The following is an 18764-nucleotide window of genomic DNA, read 5'->3' on the forward strand; positions in this document are numbered from 1 at the left end:
GGTTAGCTGACTGGTGCTGAGAACACACCTTCAAAGGAACTCCTCTCGGCACTGATCAGCTGACAGGTATGGAGAAGGATCCCCTTAGATGTCCCTTTGCACCTGCAACTGGTGCTGAGAGCACAGAGCATCTATCAGCACTAATCAACTGATGACACCAGGCCTTAAAGGGAGTTCTCTCCCAGCCGATGGGCACTGGCAGAAGCTCTTGCGAAGTCATCATCTAATGTAATAATGACCTCAGGTTGGGCCACTTGGCATGGTTTGTTTGGGTTTGCTGGGGGACATAAAGATCCAGGCCTCCAGACAGATCCAGTTCTTTTACTCCTGACCTAGAGGCAGGAAACGTGGGATGAGGTAGACCAGGGGTAGGCTGTTAGAATATTGGGGTGTAAATCACCAATATTCTTACTATTGCCACTGGCTTCGGTAAAGAAGACAGCAAACAATCGTAGGTGCTAATCTACGTTTATTCAGAGAGTGTGGTTTAAGTGTGTTCGCCATCACTCTCCGTTCAGAAGAAAGTGAAAGTAGAAACAGAACAAAGAACATCACATGACAGGAGATCAGGTTACAGCTTGAGCTCCTGTGTGGGAAAGTTACAGCAATCATATAAAGTAAACATTCAGCCACATGCAGCATCTGTGCCATGCAGAGGATTTATGCTAACATAGGCAACCTTGTTTTTAAGGTTTTCTTGGTGTTTTATATCATTTTTGTAAACCACTTAGAGCAGGGGTAGGCAACCTAAGGCCTGTGGGCCTTCTCAATCCGGCCCGCGGACAGTCCAGGAATCAGCGTGTTTTTACATGAGTAGAATGTGTCCTTTTATTTAAAATGCATCTCTGGGTTATTTGTGGGGCCTGCCTGGAGTTTTTACATGAGTAGAACATGTGTTTTTATTTAAAAATGCATCTCTGGGTCATTTGTGGGGCATAGGAATTTGTTCATTCCCCCCCCCCTCTTCAAAATGTAGTGTTCTTCTTCTTCTTCGGCGATCACTTGTAACCGAGGAAGATTGCCTTCCATAAACACGGTTTTAACAATGAGTCCGTAAGTGACTGTGGAGGACAAGTGACTGTGGAGGACGTCCTTCCCACATGGTCTGAGGGATGGTGGACCAGCTCACGGCTGAAAAAGGTTGCTGACCCCTGAGGTAGACCTTGGGTATGAAAAAACTAACCTAGAAAATAAGTTTCCTATCAAGTCAGTAGACACAAAAGAATAAAGTCAAGGTACTAAATAAACGAGCACCGTGTGCTGCTGTAAAGTGGAATTGAGATACAAAGACAACCACCTCTTTGCATTTCATTGCTTGTGGTGCAGTTAGCAACCAGTAAGCACAGCTGGATATATCACAACACATGCATGCATATTTTTTCGACTCGCTGTTCATGGATCAACAAAAGAGGTTCTGTAGCACCCTAAGAGGCAGGGACATATATTATGGCCTAAGACTGAAAGCTTCTCCTGCCATTATAAAGTTATGGGTTTAAGATGCCTGCTGCTTCTGCTGCAACAGACTTTGAGGATTCTCTTTCCCTCTGGAAATTGTCAGTGGGTGAGATGGGACTGGTCACTCGGACAACTCAGAAGCTTGAGCATCAACAGTCCCCGGCTCCCAACAGAACTCATTTGCGCATGCGCATAAATGAGGCGACCGTCTGGGTCCATGTGTTCGGCGGCGCGCATGCGCAGGCTCCGCTCATCGCCGATGCCCTTCTTAGAGGCAGCCGAGGGAGGAGGCGGAGCCAGGTCTGGAAGGGGAGGAGGAAAAATATGACGTACGTTGGAAAACGGGGGTGGGGGGAACAGGAATTCATCTTGCGCGTGCGCAAAAGGAGTTGCCCTGCGGCACGATGCTCATATACCCCTGACTCAGCCAGGGAGCGGCCGGTACGGAAGGGCGGGCTCGAGTTGGGCCGCGCGTGCGCACTTAATTCGCGGCGTGCCTGACGCCGCGCGCCTAAGCCCCGCCTTTCCCTCGCGGCCTGGCTCCCAAGATGGCGGAGTACGACTTGACGACGCGCATCGCGCACTTCTTGGACCGGCACTTGGTGTTCCCGCTTCTCGAGTTCCTCTCCGTCAAAGAGGTGAGCTTCCCTCGAGTCGCGGGGATACTGGGGCCCGTGGCGGGGTAAGGGGGTGAGCCGGGCAGCGTCTCCGGGAGCCTCCTTCGGTTCCCTTTCCCCGCCTCAGGCCAGGCCGAGGCCCAGGAGGCCTCTTCGTGCTGGTCGGTTTTCCGCGCCTCGCCCGGTCAGAACAGCTTCTTCGGTGGAAGGGCGCAGAGCAAGGGAGGGCAGGGTTAAAACAAAACAAAATAAAAGCCATTTGGCTGAGGGAAGGGAAGGACTCGCAGGCTTGGCTATAGAACAAGAAGGGTTCTCTGTACATGTGCTGAGTACACGGCCCTTCTCTATCATTCTAACCCAAACCCAACCGCGCTTCCGTTTTGGCATCGAAGCCTTTTTTGCTTCACGTGCCCCTTGAATACATGCGACTTCTGTGGAAGCGCGCCTATGAAGGCCAAGCCAAATGTGCTTGAAAATTTGGGAGCATCCATCGTGCGTACTTTCGAAGAGAGATTGAATGCTGGGGTGAAGCTCCTAAGCAAGGGCATGCGCACCCCATAGATGCCCCCCCGTGTACGACAAGACAGACAGACAGGCAGGTGCGTGCGCACAGACATATATATGTCTTTTAAGTAGATTCCCATTTTACTTAAATTAAGCACCTGATTAAGCATAAGTACCTGATGCCTTAAAGATGAACGCATTTATTAATGTGGATGAGAGTCCAGTCACAATTATCCCCTTTCTGGGGGCAGTGAGTTGAGAAGGTCATGGCATTTTTGGATGACGGATCATCTAGCCACATTGCAGTCTTGGTTCAGATCAGAGTGTGGGACCATGTTTGCCTTGGTTGTCCTTAATGGATTAATTTTAACTAAATTGGGCAAGGGAAGTGCTTCTGCCTTTTTGATTTCCCTGTAGTTTTTGGTACCATCAATCCTCTTGGACTGTGGTATTGGGAACAAGGGGTTCTGCTTTGCAGTGGTTCTGCCCCCAAAGTATTGTTGGGAGTGTGATTTTTGGTTCCCTGGTAGCTATACACTGTATTCTCAGTAATACCAATCAAGATGCCATCAATATGCTGATAGTACACAACTCTGTTTCTTCATAACATCTGCATCAGGAAAGGGTGTGCGGGCCCTGGAAAGGTGATGGGAAGAGAGAAAAATATATGGAGCTTGAATCGCTGTGAGTGAGCGGTTCCTGTGTCAAGAGGAATTGGTCAATTGCATGCCCTGTTGCTTTCCCCCTGAAAGGAGCAGGTGTACAGTGTGGGGGTGCTTCTACCGGTAGTTCCAGTCAGTGGAAGCCCAGATAGCTTGGGTAGCTAGGAGTGCCTTTTATCAGCTTTGTCTAGCACAACAGATGTAGTGATTTGGACTGGGATAGTCCTGAGTACAGTAGGCCAGGCATTGGGTCAAGATGACTGCAAAACATTTACATGGGGCTTCCCTTGTGCTTGATCTAAAAACTGCAGTTAGTACTGAAGGCTGGCGCTGCATGATTGTTGACAGGAGTGATTGTCTTTCAGCATATTACGCTCCTTTCTGAGTTATCAGAGAAAATTCAAAGTGTTCATACATAAAGTCCTTCACAGCTTGGAGTCAATTGGCTTGAAAGATCACATTATCCAACTGCTTTGATCTGACACTTTTATAAGTGCCCCATAACATTCATTCTATCTTTGCATGGAATCAATCCTGTAATGTGGCGCCATCTTCTTTCTGGTTCTTCTTTTCTGTTAATATTAGGCAGATGGCTTTGTGGTATTGTTTTCAAAAACTTGGCTAAAGACTTATTTGTTTAGTTGAGGCTAATTATATTTTTATAAAAAGTCTGTGTTTACTTGTTTTTAAGGTTTTATTGGTGTTTTATATCATTTTTGTAAACCACTTAGAGCAGGGGTAGGCAATCTAAGGCCTGTGGGCCGGATGCGGCCCAATCGCCTTCTCAATCTGGCCTGCAGACGGACCGGGAATCAGCGTGTTTTTACATGAGTAAAATGTGTCCTTTTATTTAAAATGCATCTCTGGGTTATTTATGGGGCCTGCCTGGTGTTTTTACATGAGTAGAATGTGTGCTTTTATTTAAAATGCATCTCTGGGTCATTTGTGGGGCATCCCCCCCAAAAAAATATATAGTCCGGCCCACCACATGGTCTGAGGGATGGTGGACCAGCCCACGGCTGAAAAAGCTTGCTGACCCCTGACTTAGAGGTTTGTTGATGAGGTAGTATATACATTTTGTTAAATAAAATAAATAAGAGGCTGGGGCTACAAATCAAACTCATTGGTGCAAATCTCCTCTGTCATGAACTCATCTTAGGGATGTCACATTAAACCATAGTTAAAAATAAACTATGGTTTAACCTGAGAACAACATGCTTGGAAGTCCCAAATCCTGACGTTGCTATGCCAGGAAGAAGACAAACCAAAGTCTGACTTCCTGTTGCATGTGAACCAGTATTCATAGTTTTTTCCTCTCAGGAAACTAGTCTCAGGTTTGTTTTGTCCCTGGCTCAGCAGTAGCAGAAGGGTGGGAGGAGTGTGGTGTGCACTTTCTAGCAGGGTGCAGCAGCATGCCACTCCTTGCTAAACCATAGTTTATTTTTAACTGTCCGAACCATGCCACTCTCTCTCAAACCCCCATCTGGAATATGGGGGAATAATAAAATGAGGACCTGGACCCTGATGGTTTAGATCAGTGTTTCCCAACCTTGTGCCTCCAGATGTTTTGGGACTACAACTCCCATCATCCCTAGCTAGCAAAGACCAGTGGTCAGGAATGATGGGAATTGTAGTCCGAAAACAGCTGGAGGCACAAGGTTGGGAAACACTGGTTTAGATAACTGCTGTCTAGTTGCAGATGTTTTTTGGGCAGGGTGATTGAGAAGTGTGATTACTGTGGTGGCTAGTAGATGTGTCTGGAGGAAGCAGGTTATCTAGACTCACTTCATTTGGGCTTCAAGCCTGGTAGAACATTGAAAAAGCCTGGTTCATTTCCCTTCTTGGGAGAGAGACGGGAGTGTTTTCCTGTTGATTCTGCCCAACCTCTCAGCAGTGTTTGATACCATTGACCATAGTATTTTCTTGGAGAGACACTGTGTTGCAGTGGTTCCATTTATCCCTTAGGACTGCTTCTTGACCCCATGGCATTTATATGGGTTCCTGTAGGGATTCATCTTGTCTCACATGTTGTTTAAACAGCTGGGAGGAGTCATCCAGAGATTTGGAGTGCAGTACCCTCAATATGCAGATGGCACCAGAAACTTCTCTTCATTTTATCTGAATGAGAAGAGATTGCACATGTGCTGGACCAATATCTGGAGGCAGTGATGGGCTGGATGAAAGCCAGTAAACAAACAATCCTAATAGGATCGGGGTACTGCAGTTCAGTGATTCCCTGGTCCAGAAATTAGGGAGATGATCTGTTCTGGATGGAGTAGCACTCATTGTGAAAGGAGTAAGTGTATAACTTGAGAGTACCCCTTGATTTGAAGGTATTTTTTGGAGGCCAAGGTGGCCTCAGTGTCAAGGAATGTTTAAGCCCATATTTGGTTGGTTTGTCAGCTATGACCATTCCTGAACTAAAATAGCCTGGATTTTTGCAGCACCCTCCACAGGAGGCTGCCCTTGAAGAAAGTGTGGATTCTGCATGCAAGTGCAGAATGCTGTCACTAGTTTGCTGTCTTGGACAGTGGGGGGGAAACATATCACTCCTATTCTGAGAACTTTGTACAGGCTATATGTTAGGCACCAAGCCCAATTCAAAGTATTTGTACTGATGTGTAAAACCAAATATAACCTAGAATCCAAATAGTTGAAGAGGTGCCTCCCCGAATATGGCCGCCCGACCTGTTTGTTAAGTTCTGCAGAGTTGATGTTGCTGCTGATGAGTGAGAATTCTGTGGTGGTGGCACAAGCCAGGGCCTTCTCTGTGACAGCTCCTTGTTTATGGAACTTTCTTCTGATGGATATAATATTGTCCCTTGAATAAATGGCATTTAGGTGCCACCTTAAAACCTTATTTTGCCTGGCATTTGTTAGTTAATTGCACACTGTTGCTGAGAGAGTACATTGTTTGCTGCTGCTGTTTTTTTTAAAAAAATTGTATGTATTAGTTGTAATTTCATTTTAGGCTTCTGTATATACATATATTCTGTATATGTATCTTTTTATGAACTGTTAGCCACCTGTGAGTAGGAGGAATGGTGGTGTGTACGAAGTATAAATAATTTGTCGTACTTGGTTATTGCAAGGATTACAGCCAGTTAGTATACATGAAGTGCTTTTGAATGCTTGAAAGTGCTATATATATGTAAAGTGCTAGCCTTTGCTCTAAACTCATTTGGAGACCTTCCAGGGTGGACTTGATTTAAATCACTAGATTTAAATCATTTTTTTACAGAAAGACTCATTCTTGCTGGTATAATCTTAGTATTTACAACCAGATGAAGTTTCATTTTTGGAATAATAAATTTTCAGAGTAGTTTTTACAGTTATATCAAAAATTACTGATTTGGTTATACTATTAGAAATACAATAGTACTTATATTTAGTTTAGCTTGAATACCTGCAAGTTATTTGTCGAATACAAGTTGTTCCAGTAAAATATAACTCTGTTGATGTATTTTGTGCCTGCCTTGTATTGAATAAACTGACTCCTGTTATTATTAGAATCAATACATTCTAAAAGTATTTAGTTGGCATTTCAAGAATGTCTGTTGAGTGGAAAAATAGTAGAAATCATTCTTGAAAAACTATTGAGTTTTTGATAAAACCTTTCTTGGGGTACTTGAAGCAAATCATTTATTCATTATATTAATATATCTTCTTTCTGCCAAGGCACCCAAGGCAGTTTAGAATTTTAAATGATACAAATGATTAACATGTAAAATTGGCCAGGTGAGGAGGGCACATTCTGGCTGGATAAAGGTCTAATGTTGTCTTCACCTCCCTCCTTCAGTCTCTGCTTCCTCCCCACAGGGCAGATGGTGTCTGCTGGACCTCAAATACCCTTGTTCAGTCACAGTTTTATTGTTCTGTGTAGGATTGGAAATATATACCATATAATCTATAAGCCAATAACATTGACACATGATCTCATTTCTCTTAAATTCCCCTTGTGCCATCAATAATATACTTCTAAAAGTCTGTATGAATTCATTCACCTTGTTATCTTGAACGGTTATAAGTAAGTTTCAAGTAACAGCAGGGTAAGGTCTGAACTAAATATTTTTACTATTGGCAGGATCTAATTATAGAGCTCTGTTTGTTCTTCTGACTTCATTGTACTCAGTACTTTGATTGTGAGCTACCTTGGTAATTGTGCAAACCAAAGGGTGACATCTAAATGTTTAAACACAAACTTTAAATTAAATAGAAAGTAATAGGTAATATTTAAAACCATTACTATTTTATTTCTTTCAGATATACAATGAAAAGGAACTACTTCAAGGAAAACTGGATCTCCTTAGTGACACCAATATGGTGGACTTCGCTATGGATGTCTACAAAAACCTTTATTCTGATGATATTCCTCATGGTAAGCTGTCTACTTATAAATAAAACTGTGACAGGATCTACAGTCAGCCCTTGTGCCTTAATAATAAAGCCCACGACTTGAAGTTACTATCGTATACTGATCTTTAATGTTGACTAAATCCCAATTGTTTGTTTAAAAAATAATGTCATTTTGTTCTGCCAAAATTCTTTTTCAGTTCTATTCATATATTTTAATGTTTTGGCTTCTGAGTCCCACTGCATGCCTCCTCCCACCCAAACACAGATTCTAAGACAAAAGATGAAGGGAGATGCATTTGTCTATCCTCAAGGCCTAGAGTCTCTGTCTGCATTGGGGGCGTGGGGAAGGGCCACATTGAAAAAACAGTTCTGGCCTATCTCTTGCTGTGGTAGAGGCCGTGACCTCAGTGATGATGGAAGGGTAGAGAGAATAAGAAGAGTAGAGCATGAGAAAGGACTAGAACATTGTCCCACTCCTTTCCCCACTTGTCAAAGTTGACATGCCTTAGAATTATGTAAATTAGAATTATGTAAATATTACAAAGAATCGGTGTTAACCAGATGGCTGTCTCTACTTCCATATTTCTTTGAATGACAAGATTTCCCTAAAACAGGGCATAGCTCATCTATATTGGAGCCCTCTTTATCAGGCAAGTCATGCTTCTTTATGCATTGGGATAGGAGGTGAGACTTTATGCACATTGGTGGAATATTGGGGCTCCCTGGAAAATGTCTCTTTTGTTTGCCTGGATCTATCTGTCACTGAGGAATTTTATCACACTTTCTGGTCTAAAATGTTCCCACTTAAATCTGTTCACATTCATTTTCTCAATGCACAGATTGAGTTTATATCCACACTATTCAATGAAATGTTTATGGCCTAAAATATGTAGTAGTATTGTGGAGCTTGAGTCAAGTGTTCAAACATCTAAACTGCTATATTCAAGATTTTTTTTTCCTTCAAAAAAACGGACACCATAAATATTCTAAAAGTTTGGTAAGCAAGTAGTACTTCTGATTTATTCAGGTTCTTGCTTGTTTTGTCTGAGCCCATTTGAAAACTTCACTTGTCAAATACTCTTTTCCCCATTGCATTCAGAATAGGTGTTTAGATCTCTTTCTTGAAGCTTGTGGATTACTCTGCTGAGATACAATCAGTAGTAGCAAGACATATTTAAACAAGTTATTTTATTGAGCTAATAATCAATTCTGTATAACTGATTAGGACCTAGGTGAATAAAATTTGAGAATTCTTGGGTACACAGTATTATCTTGCTTGGTTGACTATTGCTGATAGAACTTTTTGTATAGATGACTTCTATCCCCCCCCTTTTTCTCACCAGCTTTGCGTGAAAAGAGAACTACAGTTGTTGCACAGCTAAAACAGCTTCAGGCAGAAACTGAACCTATTGTCAAAATGTTTGAAGACCCAGAAACTACCCGGCAAATGCAGTCCACTAGGTAATGCTTTTGGATGTTGCCTTCCTGCAAAGGTTTGCAGAATTTGCTACTTGAGTGTAATTGGATAATTTTTCAAGTTTTATCTTCTAATTGCATGAGCCTCAGTGCAATCCTGTGCATGCCTACTCAGAAGTAAGTCTCCCAGTTGTAAATCCCATGTAAGTGTACGTAGGTTTGTAGCCTATGTAGTCACTAGGATGGTTTATCATCTAAATTAGAAATGGAAATAGTTCTGCCTATGTGCAGCTGATGTTCTGTGGATTTTAATTTGTGAAACCTACCGTAATTCAAACATGCTTGAAATTATTAACTTGGAAGTTCTTTCAGATGAGAGAGATTGACATGTATCCCACATGGGAAATTGAGTCTTTAAACTTCCATTTAGCTAATCGTGTCTCATCCTCTAGACTAGAGCAATCTGGTGCTCTCCACATTTTGGACTCTAGTTCTCATCAGGCCCACCACAGCTATGTTAGCTGGGGCTCTTCAGAGTTGCAGCCTGAAACATTTGGGAAAGGTTGCACAGGGTAACTCAGATATTTCGACAATCATACCCCATTGCCTTAGGATCCAAGATGTACCTTTACTTACTTTTTAAAAAAATATTACTTTATTAATTTTCCAAAAACAACAAAAAATGAAAGCAACAATACATATTCAAACATAAAAAAAGTAGTTGACTTCCCCCATTTCCTTCCCTGGTTCCATTGTTTATCATCATACCGCATGTCCATTTTAAATGATAAAATCATTACTTATTGTCCAGTCATAAAGTCTTTACAAGTCTTTTTAAAATCCTGCTAACGTATTAACCTGTGTACATTGCTTCTGTATATATGCAATAAAGTCCTTCCAATCTTCTTTAAATTCATTGTCATCTCTTCCTCTTAATTTCAAAGTCAATTTTGCCATTTCAGCATATTCCATTAACTTCACTTGCCAATCTTCTTTAGCTGGGACACCTAATTCTTACCAATTTTGTGCTAATAATATTCATGCAGCAGTCGTCGCATACTTAAACTTTTTGCAGTCTTGGCATATCCACTCCTGTAATACCTAGTAGGAAAGCTTCTGGTTTTTCAACAAACGTTATTTTAAACATCATCATTAATTCATTATAAATCATTTCCCAGTACTTCTTAACAATTTTGCAATCCCACTGCATATGAAAAAAAGTCCCTTCTGTTGATTTACATTTCCAACACTTACTTTCTTTATTTTTATACAATTTTGCTAATTTTACTGGAGTTAGCTACCATCTGTACATCATTTTCATATAATTTTCTTGAATTGCCATACATGCAGTAAATTATATATTTCAGTCTTCCATAATTTTTCCCAATCTTCCATTGATGTACCGTATAAGATGACTTTCTAACCCATGAAAATCGTCTCAAAAGTTGGGGGGCCATCTTATACACCGGGTACTAGAATCTGGGAGTCCCTGAAGAAGTGCACGCTCGGGAGAGGGCTTCGCGACCTGGATTAGCCCGACAAACAAAAGGGAAGGCTTTCTTGCACTGTCGGCTCCTGTTTTAGAGAGGGAGAGGGGGCTGAGCTGTGTGTGCTCAGCTTGCTAGGGGTTAAAAGGAACTGAGCAGGAGTCCTAGAGAGGATAGCCCGCTCAGCCCAGCTGCCCGAAGCTGCACAAAAGGGAAGGCATTCCTGCAAGGAGAAGGCTGTTGTCTCTCTCCTCTGCAAGTGCTGCCTTCTGGGTGGGCGGACGGTGCTCTTGCTTTAAAGAGGGAGAGGGGCTGAGCTGGGTGCGCTCGGCTTGCCCAGCCACCCGGGAAGGCTTTCCTGCAAGGAGAAGGCTGTTGTCTCTCTGCTCTGCAAGTGCTGCCTTCTGGGTGGGTGGAAGGAGCCCCAAAACAAGAAAATGCCATCGAGTTTCAATGAAACCCAGGAGCATAGGAAGTTGCCTTATAGACCACTATAAATCATTGATATACTTATGACATCAGATGATGAACAGGAGAATTTTGAAGGCTTTTATCTTGAAATTTTGTTAAATACCATAAGGAAGGAGGACAAAGTGAAAGGAATTGTGATTGGTAACAAAAGGTTCAAAGTAAAGGCCTTTGCTGACGATATCATCATTACAACAGAAGACCCAAAATCAAGTATACCTAGCGCTATAAACAAAATAGAAGAGTATGGAGAGCTGGCAGGCTTAAAAATAAATTATAATAAAACAAACATTTTAGTAAAGAATTTGGAAGATAATGAAGAAAAACAATTACAGGATATCACAAAGTTGAAAATTAGCAAAAATATTTAGGAGTACAGATGTCAATCAAAGGAATAGATTTGATTCAAGATAATTATATTGAAACTTGGAAGCAAATAAGGAAAAAATTTGAAGTATGGAAGAAATTAAAACTATCGTTCCTGGGCAAGATATCAGCGATTAAAATGTGTGTTGTCCCAAAGATGAATTATCTCTTTCAAAATTTACCATTGTTGGGGAAAGGAGAAGCATTTTAAAGACTGGAAGAAAGATATTGCCAACTTTATATGGAATCTCAAACTTATACCAGACGTTAGAATGGGAAACTGAAGAGGAGCTAACGAAAAATTCTATGATTAAATGGAGCCAGGATTTAGGGAAAACAATCAATCTACAAAAATGGGAACAATTATGGAAAAGAGATTCGAAATTCACTCCAAATTATGATTTGATAGAAAATTTATTAAAAATGCAAAACCAATGGCATCTGACGCCGGCCAAACTCGCTAAAATGTATCCGGGGGCTAGTAACAAATGTTGGAATTTTTAAATAAAGAATTTTTAAAAATCCTGAAGTACTCTTTAAAAAAGCAACCAGAAATTTTCTTACTAGGAATGCTAGAGGATGATATAAAACCCAAGGACAGATGCATAGTAAGTTATGCGACAGCTTCAGCAAGGCTTTCAATAGCAAAAGCATGGAAATCGCAAGAGGTCCCAAGTAAGGAATATTGGCTACAAAAATTAATATTATAATTTGGAAAAAAACATGAGATAATAGAAGAAACGAGACCGGAAGAAATTGAAAATAAATGGAAATTGCTTATGGACTATATAAATACATTTGTGGAAAGGCCGACTCTTCTCTTAGATGTATAAGGGTTCTAGAATTTAGTTAAATTAGTTCATTGAAATAATTACCTAAAGTATCTTGTTGTAAGTTATATGTATTTATTAGATCAAATCATATAAAAATTAAATAATTATCGAAGAAGTATAGTGTGTGATTTACAATAGGCTCGGTGTGGATAAGTCCAACCCAGGCTGAGAAGTAACAAGGGTAGGGGCAGGGGTGGGAAAAAGGGAGGAGGGGGCGGGGAATATGTATATTACAATATGTTAAATTGCATTGGAGATGTAATCTTTTTGTATATGTTTCTTTTTTGTATGATTGAAATATTTAATAATTTTTTTAAAAAAAATTAAAAGAGAAACTGTCAAGTGCCACTGCTGCATCTGCCACTGTTTCCATACCCTTTTTTTAACCATCTGGTTTGGGGATTGCAGAGCTAGGTACTATCCCCTAAAGGGCTGTATTTGGTTAAGAGGTGACAGGTGCTGATTTCTACCGCAGAGGAAAAAGGATTACAGGTGACGGGACATAATAGGATGCTGTCTAAGGCAGAGAGATACTGCTCTTACACTCTCCAGAAAACAAGAGGAGGGCTATTGCACCCTGTGCCCATATTACAGTGGTACCTCTACTTACGAATATAATGCGTTCCGAACGCACATTCGTAAGTTGAAAAAGTTTGTAACTCCAATCCCATAGGAATGCATTGGGAGAAAAAAAATGCAAGTCGAAGCAACCCTATCTAAAAATCCGTAAGTAGAAAAAATCCTATCTAAACCGCATCCAAGATGGCGGACGGAGCTCCGTTCGTAAGTAGAAACATTCATAAGTAGAGTTAATCGTAAGTAGAGGTACCACTGTATTGAAAGTTAAATAATACCCAGCCGGCGGCATGCAAAAATGCATGCTGCAGCAGTGTGAGAGTTGGCCTTGAGTGAAAATGAATTTACTTGTTCATATATGAAATGTAGAAAAATGAATTTGCTTTCGGTGAACAGAAATGTTTCTCTAATGTTTCTGTGTGATTTATAACTACAATGAATTCTTCTTTATTACAGGGATGGTCGGATGCTATTTGACTACTTAGCTGACAAACATGGTGTAGGTATCAATTATTAAATCTGTAAAATTATGTATGCATGATGCAAAATAAATGGGCTTCAGATTTGAGAACTGGTCATGTGATTGATTGTGTCCTTCTGTTATGTATGTATTTGTAGCCTGCCTTGTATACTGAGTGGTCCCAGGGCAGGTTATAAAAGCACAGTTAAATATTAAAATCACATACCTCTTTTATGCAATGATTCTAAACTTATGGTGAGCAGCTATTTTAATGTTTAGTCTCACAATGTGAGCTGTGAGGTGGAGAGAGATGTCTGTTAGTGGGAGCAGAGTCATTCCATTGGCCATAAGTTAACCATTCTATTTGGGTATTGAAATCAAAGTTCCTCTGAGTATGACTTAGTTAGATACAACCCTGTGTATTGATTGGTTCAAAAGGGATGCAAGCTGGAAGGCCCTCTGGCAAAAGGCTTTGACATCTACTGGCTAGATAAGTGATGAGAATTCAGTCAGTACTGAACTGGGCATGTCACGTGAATTTTTAAAAGGGGAAATTCAGGCCTCTGAGTCACAATCTAGTCACTTGGAAACAGTTTCTGGTTGTCAGTGCTGGTTGACATTACTAATGACAAGTCTGATTAAATCTCATTCTACCTTTTCACAAAGACAAGTTTTAGTTAGATTATGTCCATTTCAGCATTGTCTAAGCATGCACAGAATGAGGACTTCATTGTTGTGGGTGAAGTATAACTTTTTTGAATATTTTTGCAATGTAACAGACTTCTGCAAGTTAAACAAAAACAAACCTAGTATATTTGAGAAATAGGTTCTATTGCACCATGCTCCCTGCTATGGTAGCTTTGCACTTGGGAAGAATTCATGAGCCCCCACCATCAATAATTTTGTGCCCTCAGGACTTTGCCTCTACATTATTCTGCTGAATATTTAGACAAGACTGAACTACCTCCAAAGCAATTTCTTGAAACATTTTTGATATTTGTTCTGTTTGTCTTGCAGTTTAGGCAAGAGTATCTAGATACACTCTACAGGTATGCAAAATTCCAGTATGAATGTGGCAACTATTCAGGAGCAGCAGAATACCTGTACTTCTTTAGAGTATTGGTAAGTTTTTTGTATATATAAATAATTTAAGATTATACTTTTAAAAAGTTTGTGGGCCCTAAATTGGACATCCATATGAGTTTGCTTTTAATTTTGAGTGCTAATATGAATATAAATTCCTCCTTTCAGGGTAGACACTTTCTAGTAAAACCTCTAAATTATTGGCAAAATCAATGTGTTCCGCGTGTGTGTGTGTGATTTTTGAGAGCAAGCTGGAAATCTTATTCTTTCACCTCAGCTGTAGTCAAACAGTGTACCTGCCTAAAGAGAAACAAAACTGTTTCTTAGAATGGCACTGCTGCAATTAACTTAGTCTTTACCTCACTTGTTGTTTAGTTGTGTCCTTCATGACCCCATGGACCATAGCACGCCAGGCACTCACTTGAGTCCTGTCTTTGTAACTGCAACATGAAAAGTTAGATGCGGACTTGGCTTTCAAGTACCACACCAGTCCAGCCAGTGAGATCTAGCCACAAAGCTGTTGCAGATTCTCATTTTACCTATTGTACTTAATGAAATATATGCAGATGGGGATGATTTATTTTTTAAGACTGTAGCTTACTGCTTCACTGTTTTAATACTTTTTTATTTCATTGTAATTTTATTGCTGTATGTATTGTATAAGCTGCTTTGAGATGCCATTTGGGCTGGCAACAGGGTTTAAATGTAGGAAAATAAATAAAAACATAAAATACATAGCAGAACATTTAATTTCTAAATTAATTACAGAAACAGAAAAGTGCTGAGGCACAACTAAAGTGAAGGAATTAGATGGTAATGCTGAATTTAGTGGTTCCTTTTGAGAATTTTGTCAGTGTTTGTCAGTCTTTCCTTTTAATATCATGAAAGACTTTGAGTAGTACAGTGGTGCCTCACTAGACGAATTTAATTCATTCCACAGGTCTTTTCTTATAACAAAAAATTCGTCTAGCGAATCCCATAGGAATGCATTGAATTTTTTTTTGAATTTTTTTTTGTCCATAGGAACGCATTAATTGAATTTCAATGCATTCCTATGGGAAACCGCGATTCGCTAGACGAATTTTTCGTAAAACGAATTTGTCTAGCGAGGCAACCTCCGCTAGAAAAAACCTTTCGTTAAGCGGAAATTTCGTTAAGCAGGGCATTCGTTAAGCGAGGCATCACTGTAGTCTTGTACTTTGGAAATGGCTTATACCAATAGTTCAGAAATGTGGCAACTTAGAACAACATGAAGAGTTGATTATTCATGTCACTTTGTGTGGTGATAAGAGCAGATCTAGGGCAGTGAACTTTTTGTGGCTGGTTGAATGAACGTTTTATTCTGTTTAGAAATGGAAATTAATGGTTGGATAAACTGACATTTTGAAGCTAGTCTACTCTAATATAGCCTTACCTGAAGTTGTGGAGAGCTGAGTAAAAAATGGCATGTATGACGTTGTGCCCTGAACTTGAGCAAAGTAATGTCATAGTCTTTTCCCCACCCTCAGCTAGGGGGGGTGGGGGGGATGAAAATATGTATGGTTCTAATATCATTTGAGGGTTCTGGAGTGTGTATGTATGACATTATTTGATATCCTCAACAAATTTAGTCTCTCTGATCTTTCTGAGCACAACTTTCAGTTAAATGACAAAGCTTGTTACTGGGATGGAAGTATAATGATAATGAGGTAGCATTCAAGGCACAGCGACAACTAGCTGATGAGGCAGTAGTTGATGCTCAAATTTCAGAAACTTCAAGGGCAGAGGAAATCCAGTTTAGGTGGATAGATCTTTCTGGAGACATGGCAATGTACAGTGCTTGATCCAACTTTTCTTTCTTTTTTAAAAAATTATTTATTAGGCATTTTCTCTTCAGTCTTTCAGAATTTCAGTTATATTCTGTAGATTTTAAAATAATGGTTAAATACGGTATGCAACTGTTAATGTTTTGAGAGAAGCTAGTTTACTTGTCTCTGAGAAGAAATTTTTGTTTAAGTGAGATTTTTGAGAAACGCAGGCTATGAAAGTACCGTATTTTTCGCTCCATAAGACACACCCAACCAAAAGACGCACCTAATTTTTAGAGGAGGAAAGGGGAAAACCCTTTTTTTGGGGGGGGGGATCAGCTCAAAGTTGTGCAGTTTCTTGCAGCTTTTTTTGCAAATGGAAAAAGGCCCGTTTGGGGGGATCAGCACACAGTTGTGCAGCTTTTTTGCAAAGGGGAAAAGCTCCATTTTTTTGAGCATCAGCTCAAAGTTGTTCAGCTTCTTTTGCAAATGGGGAAAGCCCCGTTTTGTGGGGGATTAGCTCACAGTTCTGCAGCTTTTTTGCAAAGGGAGAAAGCTCCATTTTTGAGGACCATCTTAGTTGCTGGGCTTACCTTGGAAAGGGAAAATAATCCTGTTTTTATGGGGTTCAACTCACAGTTCTGCATTTTCTTTAGGAAAGGAAAGGGAGCCATTTCTACAGTTTCCAGACAGATAATCTAATCAGCCAGTCACATGTCGCTGGGGAAACATACAGCCTCCCTCTGCAGAACATTGCAACAATGGAGGCTTGGGCAAGGGGGCGGGGCCTGGAAGGGAGCTAGCTTCCCTTATCTCCCTTCCAGATCTCTTGCAATCAGCTGCTGAGCAGGTTCCTTTCAACTCCCTCTTTCCGTCTTGTTAGCCTTTAGCTCTTCCTAAAAATAAAAAAAACCACAAACAAACCACGATCTGCTTTTTGCCCTTGGGCAATCCGGCTCCCGGGACCATGCATTTGCTTCATAAGATGCACAGACATTTCCTCTTACTTTTTAGGAGGAAAAAAGTGTGTCTTATGGAGCGAAAAATATGGTACCATTGTAATGGATTTGAGGCTATAGTGTTGTTCTCTGAATGACTTGCAGTTTGGTCTTGTGTCAGCTAAAGCTGATTGACCCTAACTTGAAATTCAGTACAGTAATTTTTTCTTTTGGCACATATGTGGATTTGTGTTACAAGGTGCCTTATAAATAGTAAGAAAGAATAAATGTGTTGAAACAACCCATGCTGAGCTGTAAGGGTGCATATTGTAATTCTACAAGTTCTCTATTATATAATGATATCTTAAGCTGAAATTACAGAAAGGGTCATGCCATCCCCATAGCCATCCCTGTTAAGCAGTCCGTACAAGCCATTACTCTAGACTATAGTAGTCTGCTATAGATTTTCCTCATTCTGATTAGCAGAGGTTTTCTGTAGAGCTGGTGGTTTTATTAGTTAAGCTTTAAACCCTTTTAAATTAGTGCGTGAAACCCCAAACTACACTGAAGTATTGTTGACAAAGGAATTCTTATTGCTTGCATTGAAAGTTCTGTGCAGAAGCTGTGGCTGCCAATTCTCCAGGCTTTCCTGGTTTTTAAAATCTCCAGCTGAATCTCCTTGGAAATGCCTAGTGCCGCTGATTGTTTCCTAGAAAATCAAAACTGATTTACTAAATGAAACACAGCTCATTCTCCCAAAATTGTGGAACAAGCATGTCAGTGGCATATTCTCTCTCTACTGGTGCCAGCAAGTCTCTAATCAAAATGTTTGACCTAGAGAAGTATTAAATTATTGTGGTTATTGTAATTGGATTCACTTATTTAAAACAGGTTCCATCAACAGATAGAAATGCTTTGAGTTCACTCTGGGGAAAGCTGGCATCTGAAATTCTGATGCAGAACTGGGATGCTGCCATGGAGGACCTTACAAGATTGAAAGAGACAATTGACAATAATGTGAGTTTATTTTTATTTACATATTGACAGATAGCTGGTGTGGGAAGAGGAATTGCAGCTGGTGGATGTTGGCAAATATTTAATATCACTTCACATTTTGCTCAAAATAGTTATGGTTAGCAGTGCTCTTGGAGTCTTTCTTTTTAGGCAACTTTTGCCTGAGAAGTCAACTAAATCAACTGATTTGTTGATGATTCCCCATTGCTTAAAAGAAATGGGAATGTGGCTTTCAGAAGGGGAGTAGCAAGTGGCTAGATACAATAAAAGTTTAAAATCTGTGTAGAAAGAGTGTTTTTAAGGACATATTTCTGTTCTCATATTACCATATGATAGTAGAACTAAGGCAGGGGTCCCCAAACCACGGCCCCCGGGCCGGATGCGGCCCAATTGGCCTCCCAATCCGGCCCGCGACGACCCCCGCCGCCTGCTGCCGCCGCCCGCTCTTACGGCACGCGGCGCGGCGGCGATCTTCAAAATCGGCAAAAAATCGCCGAAAATCCTTTGTGTGCATGCGTATGGGCCTCTCCCGACCCAGAAGAGGTCATTTCCGATGCACTTCCGGGTCGGGGGAGGCCCATACGCATGCGCACAAGCGATTTCCGGCGATTTTTTTCCGACTGTGTGCGCACGGGCGCGCACTCCCCCGCCCTCCGGCCTGCTGCGCGCGCACTCCCCTGCCCTCCGGCCCGGTAAGTCTGGGGACCCCTGAACTAAGTGTTGCCTACTTGTGAGTGATTGA

General features: G+C 40.9%; 1 protein-coding gene across 1 annotated transcript in view; it reads left to right on the forward strand.

Moving 5' to 3' along the window:
- The first annotated feature begins 1952 nt into the window (after nt 1-1952).
- Nucleotides 1953-18764, forward strand: part of EIF3E (eukaryotic translation initiation factor 3 subunit E) — a 31917-nt gene continuing 15105 nt past the window's right edge. Inside the window, exons 1-6 of the mRNA XM_035125417.2 lie at nt 1953-2093; nt 7502-7616; nt 8938-9055; nt 13197-13239; nt 14218-14322; nt 17900-18025. Of these exons, the coding sequence (XP_034981308.1) occupies nt 2004-2093; nt 7502-7616; nt 8938-9055; nt 13197-13239; nt 14218-14322; nt 17900-18025 (597 nt within the window). The 5' untranslated portion in view covers nt 1953-2003. The remainder of the gene's footprint in view (nt 2094-7501; nt 7617-8937; nt 9056-13196; nt 13240-14217; nt 14323-17899; nt 18026-18764) is intronic.

This window comes from Zootoca vivipara, chromosome 8 (assembly GCF_963506605.1).
Source record: "Zootoca vivipara chromosome 8, rZooViv1.1, whole genome shotgun sequence".
Lineage (NCBI taxonomy): Eukaryota > Metazoa > Chordata > Lepidosauria > Squamata > Lacertidae > Zootoca > Zootoca vivipara.